The following is a 16,590-nucleotide window of genomic DNA, read 5'->3' as shown; positions in this document are numbered from 1 at the left end:
CTACATAAATATAAAAACCACTGCCTCCATGCTTCATGTTTGGGGGCTTTTTTAATTTATTCATGACAATTTGCATTTTATTCATTAATTTTCTTTTCGGCTTAGTCCTTTTATTAATCAGAGGTCGCCACAGCAGAATGAACCGCCAACTTATCCAGCATATGACCATTTAGCTTACACGATTCACCTGTACCGCATGTTTTTGGACTTGTGGGGGAAACCGGAGCACCCGTAGGAAACCCACGCGAACATGGAGAGAACATGCATACTCCACACAGAAACACCAAATGACCCAGCCGGGTTATTATTATTAGCAGTATTATTTATTATATGCATATTTATATTTGATTTAATAAAAACAAGTTTAGATTTGTCCACCTGTCGGGTTTTGGAGACGTATGCATCACCATATGGGGCATAAGAACAGGACGCGTGTTTGGATATAACTGTTATTTGACCACTCTTCATTATTATTGTTCAGTCACTCGCTTGCTGGAAATTAGAATTGAATTTAGAAATAGTTTTGAAACAAATCTTTGCGCTTAAACTAAATTAAATATGTAGGCTGATGGATGTCTTCAGTGGAGTGTACAACACCGTTTTCTTATCCACAAAAGTAAAGGAGTAACGAGTAAAAGTGAAGTGAAAGAGAAGGTAAAGAGGCCGAATGGAGAAGGCTCGGTCTTTATTCTCGCGCTGCAGATGCTCTGTTTAACTGTTTTCTTGCTAGTAGTAGTGAAGCGTTCAGTTTTTACACTTACAAAGTCCACCATGTACATAGCAAGTGTGCCATTGCGCAGTGCAACTGACTCTTGAAGAAAATGGGAAACAAGACTCTCTATTTATAATCTAATTTTGAGAGGATCATGCTTATGATTGATCACAGATGGTCCCGCATCAGCTAACACATGATGCACCAAACAGATGAATCCTAACACACTATAAATAACCAGAGTTTCTTACCTTAGTCATCTTGAAGAATCCGCCCTTCCACCTCTATTCTGCCTTCCCTTTTCCAGGTGTGGTTAGCACTGCTGCCTCACAGCAAGAATGTTACTGGTTCAGGTCCTTACTTTGCCATTCCTCGATTCTGTGTCGAGACTGCATGTTCTCCCTGTGCTCGCGTGGGTTTTCCCCGGGTCCCCCGATTTCCTCTCACCGTCCAAAGACATGCAACATAAATACATCATTGACAAACTCTTAGTCAGCTATTTCTCATATCAGTTCCTAACTCATTTAACATAACAAGCAGGGGAGTTCTTGAGACCTACTTGAGCTCTAACTCCCTTCTCGCCTTTAAAACGGGAAGGAGCCAAGGGCTCAAGGATCATATGAGCTCAGGGCTCTCTCCTGGGACAGCATGCCAAACACTCTTTATTATCAATCATCTGCTAATGGTTAACTCTTGAAAGTCTTGTGTGAAAAACCTTTTGACTTTGTGTTGTTTGCATGATCAGATATTTCCTCAGCACTGAGGATGACCCTAAAAGAAGACATCTCTACAGGTACTTACAGTGCATAATCACACACATAGTTAAACACAAAATTGTTTAGCCCTCCTATGAAATTTTATATAATTTTACAAATATTTCTTTGTTTAACAGGGCACTGAAATGTTCACAGGATTTCATATTATATTTTTTCTTCTGAAGAAAGTCTTATTTCTCCAAGTTTTGCTGAAATAATATCAGTTTTTACATTTTAAGAACAAAGCCCTGTTGTCTAATGACTTGCCTAATTATCCCAAATTACCTTAAGCCAATACATTCAACTTTAAGTTGAATACTGGTATCTTGCAAATATATTACGAGTATATTATTATATCTTAACCCTTGTGGGCTGTTAGGGATGTTTGCTTCCATTCTGGGGTGATTTTGAGTCTTAATTTGGCCACAACTTTCTTTGTTTCAGCAAATGGAATAGTTTTTAGAGACAAATCTGATTTTGACACATATTTTGGGTAAAGGGCTTTGAAACTTTGCAAAGATTTAACAATACACTCTGACTCGTTAGTAAAAATTACAAATGGTGCATCTTTCCAACAATTAAGAATGCATGATCATATGCTGTCATGGCTTTGCGATCAAAAATGTCATTTAAATGGATGTCAATAGGACAAAATCAGCTCCCAACATATCAAAAGGGTAGTAAATTTGAGCAGTACACAAGAGTTAAAAATTAGCTGAAAAATTCTTCCATTAAACAACACTTGGGAAATATTTGGAAAACGAGTTTAAATTTCACAATGGGGCTGATAATTTTGCCTTTAACTCTATATGATGTAATATGGTTTGTTTGGTCAGACTTGTTCTTTCTGACGATGTTAATCTGTCTGTGGTTGTTCCAGCGCAGACACAGTGGGCACTTTCAACCGCCGCTGTCTGTCCTGTGACTTCACTGATAGCTGTGGGTACGTCAGCGGCTCCTTTAGTCCCACCATGGACTACTTCCTGCTCAACTGTAAAGGTAAACGTCTTTTTGATTTGCGCTTTTTCTCACTTTTTAAATAGATAGATTACAGTGAAAATAGTCAATTGGCCAAATAATTTATTTAAATTGCACTGTTGTGTTGATTTTATTAAAAATGATTCCTGTTTTTTCCTATTCCTATCCTAAACGTTTCCTATTTTCATTCAGTTTCATAAAAATGAAAACACTGAACTCATTTGAAAGATTATTTTATAGTTCTTTCATTTCAGCCCAAAATAAAGATTTAAAGAGCACTCACTGGCTTTACAGAATTTTTTTCAGTGTGTTATTTATTTATTTATTTTTAGTTCTATCTTATAATTTTTTTAGTACATACTTTTTGTTAGTGCATCAAGTAAAATGTCATTTAAAAAAAGAAAATCTGTGATTGATTTGCAGGTAGGTAATTGAATTTATATTAGTGTGAAGTCATGTCAAGTCATTAATTTATTTATTTATTTATTTAGTGTTTTCTCCTATTTATTTATTTATTCATTTATTTTGTTATTTTTTATTTTATTTATTTAGTAATTTTATGGATTTTATTTATTTATTTATTTATTTTTATTTAAAAAATTTTGTTCAGTGTTTTAATAATTTGTTTGTTTGTTTGTTTAATTTATTTATTTATTTATGACTTTTGTTTGTTTTATTTTATTTTTTGATTTTGTTCTATAAAATAATAAAATTAATAAATGAAACAAAATCTAATATGTTACATATGTTACATAACATAAAACATGTTGTAACATGTAACATGTTTGTTTATTTATTTATTTATTTACTTATGTATTTATTGTTTCATTGTTTTAATTTTTTTTTCCTTTATCATTTTGTTTTGTTTTTTATTAGATTTTTTTTTATTTTATGTTATGTCAAATAATAAAATGAAAAATAGAATACAACAGCATAACATTTTGTTACATATTTTATTACATTACATGTGTTACATATTTTTTTACATTTGTTTATTCATTCATTCATTCGTTATTTTATTTTATTTTTTTAATGTTCTGTAAAATAATAAAATTAGTAAATAAAACAAAACACGTTACATACATTTCATAACAAATAACATGTTATTGTTTTATATTATTTATTTATTATTTTATTTATTTATTGATGCATTCATACATTTATTGTTTTCATGATTTATCATTTATTTATGTCTTATTTAATATTATTTTTTTATTTTATTGTTTTTTATGTTATGCTATGTAAAATAATAAAATGAATAAATAACATAACTTTTTTATTATAATTATTTATTCATTCACTTTTTTTTTTTTATTCATCATTTATTTATTCAAGTGTTATAGAGCAAAACAGTACAAAAAGTACAAAATAGATATGTGACATACAGCAAGTAACTGGCCTTTATTTTTCAATCGTTAGTTCAGTGAAGGTGAGGAGAAAAGAAAAGAGTCTTTATCCTCACCGTAACCCTGACACATTTTCAATAAACGTTTGTGAGTCGACACCGCGGTGAATGCCCATTTAGAGCCCATAAACCTTTACTGTTCTATGGTCTCTTGACAAGCTTTATACCTCTTTGATGAGTTCAGTGTTACACAAGCAGAAACAGAGACAGTGAGTGTGGACACGTTATCAAACAGGCCGTGTGTTTATTGTTCAACAGTGTACTTTTCATTCTACAAAGTGCTTCAATTATTTGGACTGCTCGGTTCTACGGCAGCTTATTTGTTTTGAAGGCAGTCTGGAAGGCTTGAATGCTGCTGTGGTCATATTCACTGAACCGTCTTTGACAGAACTTCTGGAAGAATGACTGCTGTGTTTACGGCCGGTGCCGTTGTGACACTTGTGAAAGCTTCATCGCAGATGCTCATTAACAAAAGCTTTTATGCGCTTCTGTCTTCTTTTGGTTTAGTGACACCGCAGTCTTTCAAATTACTTTTAGAGCAGTTGTGAAGTGACTGGATGAATTGCTTTTGAGTGAACATTAGTTTTGACTTAAAGGTCCTGCGAAACTAAAATAAAGTTTTTTAGATGTTAGTATCAGTATGTTAGTCTTGAAGGGGATCTATTAGGCAAAAAACACAGTTTAAACACAGTTGTGTGGTAAATATACCCGGCTCTAACATATTAACATTAATTTTAGTGTTTAGAATCACACTTGGGGTGGTGCGGTGGCACAATGGGTAGCGCTGTCGCCTCACAGCAAGAAGGTCACTGGTTCGAGCCTCAGCTGCGCAGTTGGCATGTCTGTATGGAGTTTGCATGTTTTCCCCATGTTCATGTGGGTTTCCTCCGGGTGCTCTGGTTTCCCCAACAGTCCAAGGAGATGCAGTATAGGTGAATTGGGTGAGCTCAATTATTCGTAGTGTATGTGTATGAATGAGAGTGTATTGGTGTTTCGCAGTGATGGATTGCAGCTGGAAGGGCATCCGCTGTGTAAATCATATGCTGGATAAGTTGTCAGTTCATTCTGCTGTGGCGAACTCAGATTAATAAAGGGACTAAGACGACAAGAAAATGAATGAATGAATGACACATAGGCATGTGTAGCTCCACCTTCTTTTAAAAGGAGGGCGTGGAGCACAATCTCATTTGAATTTAAAGCGACAGGATGGCACAGTGAGGATCAAAGCCTAACAGGTCAGTTTCCACGATTATGTCTGTGGTCTGGAGGTATTATAAAGTAGATGATGACAACATTACCATAGGAAACTGTGAGATATGTAAACTTTGCATTGCCTGCTGGGTATTTTAAGTTTAGGTGCTATTTGTTTTTATATTAGATTTTTTATATTTACTGTTGCACTGAAGTCCAAAAGTAAAGAATTGATGTTATTTATTACTTGATCTTTCAAGATACCTCACAGAAGTGCTCTGTTTGTTAACAGAGTTGTTCAATGTTAAAATAAGGTCAATTAATTCTGTTTCTTCTCTCTTCTTTATTCTTTTTTTGTAAATTATAAAAGGATCAGATCAGGTTTCAGTATCAGCAGATACTCAATCAAAAGACTTGAGGGCAAAAAAACCTGATCAGGACATCCCTATATATACAGTTTAAGTCAGAATTATTAGCCCCCTTTGATTTTTTTAATTTATTTTTCTTTTTTTTCAATATTTCCCAAATAATGTTTAACAGATTCAGGAAATTTTCACAGTATGTCTGAAAATATTTTTTCTTCTGAAGAAAGTCTTTTTTTTATTTCAGCTAGAATAAAAGCTGATTTTTTTTTAACACTTTAAGGTCAAAATGTTTAGCCTTTTTAAGCTATTTTTTTTCTTGATAGTCTACAGAACAAACCATTGTTATACAATAACTTGCCTAATTACCCTAACCTGCCAACTTAACCTAGTCAAGCCTTTAAATGTCACTTTAAGCTGTATAGAAGTGTCTTAAAAAAATATCTAGTAAAATATTATTTACTGTCATCATGGCAAAGAAAAAAATACATCAGTTATTAGAAATGAGTTATTAAAACTATTATGTTTAAAAAATGTGCTGAAAAAAAACTGCTCTCCGTTAAACAGAAATTGCAAATTGCGGAAAACAATAATCAGGGGGGTTAATAATTCTGACTTCAACTGTATATATATACTCAGATTTTTAATAGATGTTTTTTCAATTGAACAAACTAAGTTGCTGTCTTACAAACAAAATAAATCTATATTGTTTAATTTACAAAGTTTTGTTCGATAACTACAGTATGGAAATCTGTTGTGTGTTTATTTACTGATGATTGTGTTGGTGTGTTGTCAGGTCCTGGAGTTCCATATGCTGCAGTTTACAGCACACATGATAGACAGAGTGAGTATCCACCCTTTCATTTTGTCGAGTGTGTGTGTGTGTGTGTGTTTGTGACATAAGGATACAAATTTATATAATGACATGGGTGGAACACAGATATTACAAGGAGAATATGACTATGAGGACATTGCCCATGTCCCTGTTTTTCAAAAGGCAAAAATCACATCACATTAATTTTAATAATTTAATAATAGCTAGTATTATTATTGTCTTTGTTTTTTGCTGTTGTTTTATTTAAGAAAGAAAAACGCACACAGTTTCCTGGGTCCTCATGACCAGTATAGCAATACTAGTACATTTTGACATTGTGGGGACATTTTTGTTCCCCATGAGGAAAAAAGCTCATAAATCGCATGGAATAATAAAAAATAAAAAAAAACACATTATGTAAATAGGAAGTCCCTATGAAGATAGGTGTACAAGTGTGCGCGTGCGTCTATATGTGTGTGCGTGTGTGCATGTGTGTCTATATGTATGTGAGAGACATTTGTGTGTCTAAATGTCCCCACAAGTATAGTAATATCATTTTTTTAAACATTAACTAATGGAACCTTATTATAAAGTGTTGTAATTGTGTTGGATTTAAGGTTTGCTTAAGGTATTAAAGAGTAGAAATTTTGCCAGGCATCACAGACCTCTTTGGTTGTCCCACCTATAACTGCTTGTAATTGAGCACTTGCCAAGTAAGATTGCCAAGTAAGTTCACGTGTTTGCTCTTATTACCAACCTCTGCACAGCTAAACTCACACACTCATCTCCATTGCTTTACTCTATATACCCACAGCATTTCAATTGAAAAACAGCTCCTCCCAGGCCTGCCTTGGGCCGCGTGTGATTGAGTCACCCTACACACACCCGCTCTCACACACTGAGAGCACTCAGAGATGATTGGATTATTGCCAGACACACACCATGTCTTCCATAAAATGTGACCTCTTTGTGTAAGAGGCTGGTAATTGTGTTATTATGTATGTAATATCCTGTAAGCCCACAAATATCACAATGAGAGCCTGATTCAGTGTGACGGCCCGCCACTGAAGTCATCTGTGTGTGGAATGCTTATAAAAGCAGCTTGTTTATCGTTGAATCCAAAGTTCTTATAACTTTTGGCAGTCCTGAAAGATGTCTATAATCCTACACCAGGGTTGTCCAAACTCGGTCCGGTAGTGCCGGTGTTCTGCATATTTTAGTTCCAACTTCAATTAAACACACCTGAACCAGTTAATCAAGCTCTTTCTGGGTACACTAGAAACTTCCAGGATGGTGTGTTGAAGAGAGATGGAGCTAAACTATGCAGGACACCGGCCCTCCAGGACCGAGTTTGGACAGCCCTGTCCTACAGGCTAAAATCTGTGATCTATGATTGTTAGTTTGGCTTGATTACAGACTGCTGATGAATGTCTTTCACGATCAAATTTTCCCCTCTAATTAATAACTGGTAGTCAAAAAATTTAAAATGAAACCAAAAAGTTCTTTAGGGGTAATTAATGTGTTGATGCTCTTTGGATAAGAGATTCATAAACATAATCCATTAAATCTTTAGTTCGAGTCTTTGTTTTTAAAAATATTTCCCAAATGATGTTTAACTGAGTGGGCATCACGGTGGCGCAGTGGGTAGCACAATTGCCTCACAGTAAAAAGGTAGCTGGTAAGTTGGCATTTCTCTCCATGTTCGCGTGGGTTTTCCCCGAGTGCTCCGGTTTCCCCCAGTCCAGAGACATGCGGTAAAGATTTATCAACCCGCAAAGTACAAACAAAACAGCATCCCTTCTGGTTCACTCTGTGCTCCAATTCACTTACACGTTTTCACTCACTTTTTACTTGACTATATTATTGGACTGAGGGTGTAGGCAGATACAGCCCAGTTTTAACTTCTGGTGTCATTATCAAGGAAGACTATGAGCAAATTTAACATTTGTGTTGTTAGATTTTATTTCAGAACAAGTTACTAAAGGTGCCATGAATGGATGACATCAAATTCCAGAGTCTTCTTGAGTGTTTCCATTTTTAACCTCTTAAAGCCCAAGGTGTTATTTTACATATTATTTCTCATTGCTATTTGGGCTTATTGGAACCGAATTAGAATCAAACCTTTTGATATGATGTACTTTTAGAGAAAAATGATTTCCATATATGTGGACTGGTGGTCTGACTTTACATAAACACTTTTTTCCTGACTGTTTTTTAATGCATATATAATATATACATTTCTTTCAACATGTGTTGACTATCAGAGAGTAAACACAACTTTTTGTTTCCATTTTGGACAGATAAAAATAGTGTTTGGGACATTTCCTATGCTGCAAAACAGTTGCAGGATGACACTGTATGTCTGTATTTTAAATAGCCACTTAAGAGCTAAAATGTGCTGTCCACGTATGTGACCACTAAGCCCTAGGAGGTTAATGCACCTTCATTGTTATACAGATGTGTGCTTCCCAAACAACAACGTAACTCACGGCTGAACTATCATAGGACGATGCACAGTGTGGGAAAAGAACGATGTAGTGACGAGTGTTTCCCAAAACACGTACTCTCTCTGTCGCAGATAAATCAACTGAACCACGTTAGTTATGATGTATAACGCCCATAATGATGCTCTAAACGGAATAGAGTAACAACTTCTTTAGAGAAAAAGAAAAGATTTTTTTGTGCAAATGATGTTGTTTTACATAATCAAACATTTTTAAAAATCCAATATTAGTTTTAGTAAAAACATGCACTCGTTTTCCATATTAATTGAAATATTTGTAAACGACACAAAGGACCTATTTATGTTTCCTTTACAAATATTATAGAAAATATTTCATATAAAATCACTTAGCTAACACGTATTCTAATTTCATATATAAATCATATAAACCTTTAATGGTTGTAGGCCTAATTTACAGCAGGCTATTTATTAAGAAATGAAAAAAATTCTACTTAATATAATAATAATAATAATAATAATAACAATAATAATAATAACAATAATAATAATGTGATAAAAAAATAATAATACTTTAATAACAACAACAACAACAACAACAATAATAATAATATAATAGTATGATAATAATGATAATAATAATAATAATAATAATAATAATAAAAATAATAATAATAATAACAACAACAATATTAATAATAATATAATAGTATGATGATGATAATAATAATAAATAATAATAATATAAAAACAATAATAACAACAATTTTAATTGTTGTTGTTATTGTTATTAAATTAGGATATTGTTTATTTATTATTTTTTTAAGTCTACTTTGCAACAACTTTGACACATTCAAACCACTGCAGAAATGGTTTAACAGGCCCATGTCATGTACAGTACAGATACATTTCTTAATAAATAACTACAAATAATTTAAAAGAATTAGCGTATACTGTATTTTTTTTTTTCACAAGCTTTGTAGACTTAACGTAAATTTCGCTTTTAAATAAAAGGTCACCTAAAGCTTTTGTCATGAGCCATGGCTGTGTTCAAAATGGCAAAAATGCTTTCAAAGTGCACTGCGAAGGGAATGCAATTGTCAATATAAAAGAGATCGCTAAAACTGAACTGTAAAAAGACTTTGAAATCAAATTACACATAAGAGAGACGACTTTAGGGTTTTTTTTTTTTTTAAATCATTCCAAGTTTAAATGTTGGAATGTTCTAGAAGAATAGGGCATAGAGGGGATAACAGGGAATAGAACACAACCTGAAACTATGCTTTGAACTACAGCTCAGGAGGTGTAGTTGTAAGCGTACAAGTTTGCCATGCAGTTTGCGAATGTTCGTTGAAAAGACGGATTTGTAAAACGCCATATCAACAAACTATTTTTGTAACAACAGAACTTGCGACTTTCAGTTAGCTAACGATGGTTTTCAGAAACGCACCCCAAGTTGACATTATAACAACTGAGATCTTACAGTGTGACATGGGGATCATGTTCATACTGCTTTACAAACCAAACTCATAAAGGATTATAAAAAATAATAACAAATAATGAAATTGAACACTGTCCACGTTCAAGTACAAATTGTTGCTGTTTTTTAGATGCGTGACTATCAATAGTATTGGTGCAATGGGAACTAGTATGTGTTTTGTGAGTCTTGGGTCTGAACAGGTGCTGATAAGCTCATCTTAAAACGAAACCCTCCGCCACAATGTGCTCTTAATTGTTACGTTCACTTCCAAGAGTCTATCGCTTTTGCTTAGAATGGAAGGTCTCTGTGTTTACAGCAGCAGACGTGATATCTGCTCTATTTCGTGCCTCTGTATCAGAAAAGCCAGCTGCTCACCAGCCTCTCACAAACATCTACAACCGCTTTGTTTTTATCCCAGAGCAATTTGCTGCTTATTTCTGCAGGTTTGAGGAGGTTTTGTAAGTGCTTGCAGATGCTTGGTTTGAGATAAACATTGAATTTTGTTTTGGTTTTGCAATTCCCCCTGAAGTTTATTTCTTATTTCTGTCGTAATTTGACCAATAATTCAGTTATTATTCACTCTTTCCACACCTCAGTTTCTGAATATATATATATATATATATATATATATATATATATGTGTGTGTGTGTGTGTGTGTGTGTGTGTGTGTGTGTGTGTGTGTGTGTGTGTGTGTGTGTGTTTGTGTGTGTTGAAATAAGAATTATCAGCCCCTCTGAATTATTAGCGCCGTTGTTTGTTGTTTTTCCCTAGTTTCTGTTTAATAGAAAGAAGATTTTTCAACACATATGTAATCATAATAGTTTTAGTAAATCATTTCTAATAACTGATTTATTTATCTAGGCAAGTTATTGTATAACGATGGTTTGTTCTGGAGACAGTCGGGAAAAAAAATTTGCTTAAAGAGGCTAAAAATTTTGACCTTAAAATGGTTAATAAAAAAATTTAAACTGCTTTTACTCTAGCCGTAATATAACAAATAAGACTTTTTCCAGAAGAAAAAATATTATCAGACATACTGTGAAAATTTCCTGAATCTGTTATGAATATTTAAAAAAGAAAAAACTATCAAAGTGGAGCTAATGAGCTATATATATATATATATATATATATATATATATATATATATATATATATATATATATATATATATATATATATATATATATATATATATATATATATATACATATATATCCGTCCATGTCTGCAATACAGACATGGAAACAACAAACAATAAACTGTAGGTTGATTTGGATGTTATAAAAGCAGAATACAAATATAGGTGTATTAATTAAGTTTCATAAATAGTTTGGTTCAAACTGCAGCACTTAACGGACTTGAATAGTTGAATATAGCTGGAATCATTTACTGTCATTCTGTGTGCTTCATTATAAGCCCACCTTTAAAGTAAAATTATTTAATTTCATTTTTTACTGTACACCAATAATTGTGATTACAGTAAATTACCATAAACAAAGGTACAACAAAGGTGAGGGTCCAAATGTTGTTTATTAACAGCTTAGTCAGGCAATGGTCTAAAAGAAACAAACGGTAACATGAGGGTAATTCAAAAGCGTAGACAAAAAAAAAAAGTGAATGGTCAGGACTTGCGGCAAAACAACATAAAACAATGCACAAAGCAAAGATCAAAAATCACGGAAGGACAAGGCAAGGAAAACACTGTGTGTGCTGTTTTTATAGTTCATCTGATTAGTCCATCATTAGCATGAGCTATCAGTGTGTGTGTGTGTGTGTGTGTGTGTGTGTGTGTGTGTGTGTGTGTGTGTGTGTGTGTGTGTGTGTGTGTGTGTGTGTGTGTGTGATTAAGGGGGAATCAGAAACTGGTGTGTGTGAGGTGCGTGATGGGAGTTGTGGTTTATTAAATGGTCATATGTGCAATTCTCCAGCGATCTGCACAGACTAGATTGCTGGTGATTGTGACTAACTCTGCCATGATTCATCATATTTACTTACAAATGTAGAGACATGGGTCATAGTGATGCAAAATGCTAATTAATGTTACAAAGTAAATGAGATTAAGTGCTATAGCTATGATAAAGGATAAGGTTATTATATAATTATATTAACAGAGAAGTCAAATCCAAACAGTTTTCTAACTTTCCTTTTCCTTCTAGCAGGAAATTGTGGCTTTAATGAATGGTTTTAAATCATACAATGATTGTTTTTTTTGTTGTCTTGTTTTCCAGAGGTGCAAGACATCGAGTTGAATCTGAACCTAAGGAGAAAGGTGAACTCCATGCAGATGCCGAGAGTGGAATACAGGGAGATAAACATAGAGGATTACAGTATGTTAACTAAATCCCGTTATATTGCTGAAGTTCGCTTGCTCTAAAATGATTAAGAGGGTTATTAATATCTCCTACACAGGCCTCAGCGTGCAGATCCTGAAACCTGCAGGCTTCATAGACACGTCACACTACCCACTTCTGCTCCTTGTGTGAGTAAATGTCATGAAACATTCTCTTGTTATGCAACAACACACACACACACACACACACACACACACACCTCATGCTTTATGCAGAAAAGTGTGTCAGGTTCCAGCAGTTTCTCTGAAATCCCCAATGAACTTCCATCTAGGTTGGTCCCTCATTAAAAAAGCCATAATCTACACTTATCTGTTATTATTTCCCCCGAGTCCCACTTATAACTTTAGTCAAGGTTTCTTGCAAGGTTTCTGGAGGTGTAGTTGCAAGCATGCAAGTTTGCGATGCAGTTTCTTGAAACGATGGATTTGGGAAAGGCCAAATCAACGAACGATGTTTGTAACTGTGGAACTTTAGTTGGCAAACTAGTTTTCAGAAACGCACGCCTGTGCAGCAGCCGCTGATCAGCCGCGCACTCCAAGCGCACTGCACACAGGTGACTAATGGACTCGCTCCATATACAGATACTGTTCTCAGATCAGCTTCTTTACATGCGATTTGAAGAGAAGCAAGAGTGGATGCTTTGGTATTTGGGTGGGTTTTTAAACAGATAAATACACTTAATAATATGCAAACATGTCCATCCTGGCTACTTATATTCATTTTACCCCATTCATTTTTCAGCTGGGTGTTTTCACAACTCTAGTTTGGAAAAAGTGGGCATGCCCAGCTCTGTTTAGGGTGGCATGTCGGAGGAGGGAAAGTGCATAAAAATGGTGTATATAAATGGGAGTTTCGATTTGAGCAAACGCTGATTTTCACAGAGGCAAAACAAACACACAGACGCAGGGGAGAAAGACATTGACTGTGTTTACATGGACATCAGTAATCAAATTATTTGATAAATTATTAAATGGTGGACTTTAACTACAGTTTGGCTCTTTCATTCAAGAATTTTATTCATGCCCCTCTTGACAAATGAAATATTTAATTTGAAGAACTGCTGTAGGCGTGTATTTTTAATGCAATGTTTGATACCGCACAGCATATGAGAGAAAAAAAAAAACGTAGAATTTCTCGGAATTTTAGATGCACTCAACAGGTCGCGTCAGAAAGCCCATGTGTGTTATTCCTGTCACAAAATGCGGCGAAAATTCTACACTCTGATAGCAACATTTACAGCGAATCTTTCGGTCTATAATATTGTAGTGATAATAACGTACTGTAAACTTTAGTAACTTAGAAATCATTTGTCTAAGGTCTGTCTTTAAACACTGAAAGAGTACTGCTGACAATACAAACTAACTTTTCTATCTGAATAAACAAAGACCACTGATTGCTTACTTACCAAATATGTAGAGACAGGACAATCAACACCAACTGGAGCCACGTCTTTTCTAAAAGGAGACGAGAGGCATTTCCAGATGAGAAAAGCTCTCGGGTAAAAATGTCCCTTAGACACGTATTTCTGTATGTGTCGCATGCAAAGTAATCCACACATGAGTCCAGCTGTGCTCTCATAGCGGGAAAATGAAAACAAAACCTTCACTGCAGCAAATTATAAAAGCAACACTGACGACCTATATCTCCAAACAATTCTTCTCCCACTTGTTTTGGCAACACAACGTGGTGTCTCTCTCTGCCGTCTGAACACTGTATCAGGTACAAACAGTCTTCGAAGCTATCATGCATATTAATAAAGTTGCACCGCATACACAATAGAGCGCGCTGATTGGTTTGAGCCAAGTCTTTCTCATGAATGAATGCAGCACACTCAGAGACGTCACGATGCAGTCTACATGCTGGAATACACGCTAAGATCTCATGGCCGTGACGCAGCTTCAAAAATTAGTTTCAAACCGGAAAAACAAATTTGCTCGCAATAACGCAAAAACAATAAATTTTCACTTTTTAGTGAAATATATGTGTCCTTATAGTGTTTTTAGCAGTGTGGGACACATATACGACTGTCAACAGCTCAAAAAAATGTGTTTTGGTGTTTCGTGACCCTTTAAACACAAATAATTTTGTCTTAAATGAGCATAGACAATATAAAAGTAATCGAATGCTTTCATTATAGATTTGTGTATGGCTCTCCGTGCAATTAGGCTAATTAAGTAATGACTAAAAAAATAAATAAAATAAAAAAAACACTCAAATTCTTGATCACAGCCGGGCCCTTAGTTAGTTGCCAGAAAAATCGGCCGGGCTTGAGCTCAGGCAGAGAATCTAAACTCTACCCTAAATATGCAATGAGCAAAAACAAAAAGTGTTTCAGCAAGTGTTTTGGAAATTCCACCTATATATTTCCATTATTTAAAGCTATATACATTTTTAGACATTTGAATAGGCCAATAAAATCTTAAAAATGGTCAATAAATAAGATTAAATGAAAAACAAGGTCATACCAGACTGCTAAATATCAAATAAGTGACATTAATATGTGCACGGAGGTGATTAGTGTTAATGTGCTCATCGAGAGAATTCCTAAATGACTTGTTTTTTACAATTAAGTTTAAATAAATGATCCAGAAAGGAAGCTTTAAAGCACGAACTTTAGACTTTTCCTGTAATGCGATGAGCTCTATTATATCAAAAAGCAAATCCTGTTTTTCATGATATGAGCCCTTTAAAGTGTGCGCTGCAGGTCATCCTATTAACACACAAACAGCAGTCTCTCTCCAGCTCTGTTCCCGCGCTGCGCTTCAGGACTCATCAAGTGTAAGAGTCTTACTCTGAAATAGATTTTAGTCGGTGCTATTAATCTTGTCTTTTCAGCCGTACACTTTCAGCCACTGTAATTACACCACAAATGAGTTCACCTGAAGCCTGCCTTCAATTAACCCACATCATACGTACTGCAGCAGACAATCACCTGTGCTCTATAGAGCCGCCAGTGAATTTAGATTGTGTGTTGGGTCTATAGTTGATATAGAGACGCCGTATCAGATTTCAGTGAACCGCCTGCGTATTCACAGCAGGTGAAAACTTACACTTCAGTACACTTTTAAAGGATCCTTAGAATGAATCTCTGGATACACCTAGTCATAGCTGAATAATAAGAGTTCAGTATATGGAATTAACAGCATTGATAGGGCATTCTCATGTAAATGATGTGTGTAAAATTATGGTGAAAAACAGACTAATCGGAGCTTAACTACTATGCATGTCTCAGGCTGCATTTGATTGGTCACAATGTTTCCTAGTGAGATTACAACAATGACTTTTGTCCTTATTTTAAAGTTTATCTAAGCATGTATTAAACATTCTGTACTATGTATGTGGGATTCTTATTTTGAAAACTGGAGAGGCAGAAAGGCAGCAGTTCTGTGAGTCAGGCAGCCATCATTCCCACTGTATATATGCATGCTGAGTTATACAGAATAGTGTATATATGTATAGTTGAAACTAGAAGTTTGCATACACTATAAAACGGCACATAACCATTAAAAAAAGTCAGATGTTATCGTGACTAAACTTTTTTTTTTCTATTTAAGGTAAGTTAGGAATATCACATTTGTTTCTGTTATGCTTAATAGCAAAATAATGAGAAATATATTTTTTGAGAAATTGTTATAACTTTTCTTGAAAGTCAAGTTTACATACAATAAGATCATTATGTCTCTGAAAAAGCTCAGATGATGGTGTCAAGGTTTTGGAAGTTTCTGATTGGCTAATTGACAACATTTGAGTTAATTGGAGGCACAAATGTATAACAGTATTTAAGGAAAACCTCAAGCACACTGATTCCTTGTGTGACAACATGGCAAAATCAACAAGCCAGAATCAACAAAAAAGCCAGATCACAATTTGCTAAATTACTCTGGGAAAAAGAATAACTTTGGTTTGCTGCTGCTACTGGTCCACTTCACAGCATAGATGGCATCATGTAGAAAGAACATTATGTAGAATACTGATGCAACATCTCAAGACATCAGCCAGGAAATTAAAACTTGGCCACAAATGGGTCTTCCAAACAGACCATGACTCTAAGCATACTGCCAAATTGGTTCATGTACTTCA

The 16,590-nt window shown here is 34.6% G+C and overlaps 1 protein-coding gene across 6 annotated transcripts in view; it reads left to right on the top strand.

Annotated features, from left to right (window-relative positions):
- dpp6a (dipeptidyl-peptidase 6a) overlaps window positions 1–16,590 on the top strand; it is a 467,305-nt gene that overhangs the window by 426,777 nt on the left and 23,938 nt on the right. For all 6 annotated transcript variants that reach the window (XM_009297269.5, XM_009297271.5, XM_068217149.2 and 3 more), the window contains 5 exons: window positions 1,458–1,505; window positions 2,348–2,466; window positions 6,200–6,247; window positions 12,388–12,486; window positions 12,569–12,638. In XM_009297269.5, the coding sequence (XP_009295544.2) occupies window positions 1,458–1,505; window positions 2,348–2,466; window positions 6,200–6,247; window positions 12,388–12,486; window positions 12,569–12,638 (384 nt within the window). The remainder of the gene's footprint in view (window positions 1–1,457; window positions 1,506–2,347; window positions 2,467–6,199; window positions 6,248–12,387; window positions 12,487–12,568; window positions 12,639–16,590) is intronic.

Source organism: Danio rerio, chromosome 24 (assembly GCF_049306965.1).
Source record: "Danio rerio strain Tuebingen ecotype United States chromosome 24, GRCz12tu, whole genome shotgun sequence".
NCBI lineage: Eukaryota > Metazoa > Chordata > Actinopteri > Cypriniformes > Danionidae > Danio > Danio rerio.
This window is presented reverse-complemented; position numbering and strand designations above follow the sequence as displayed.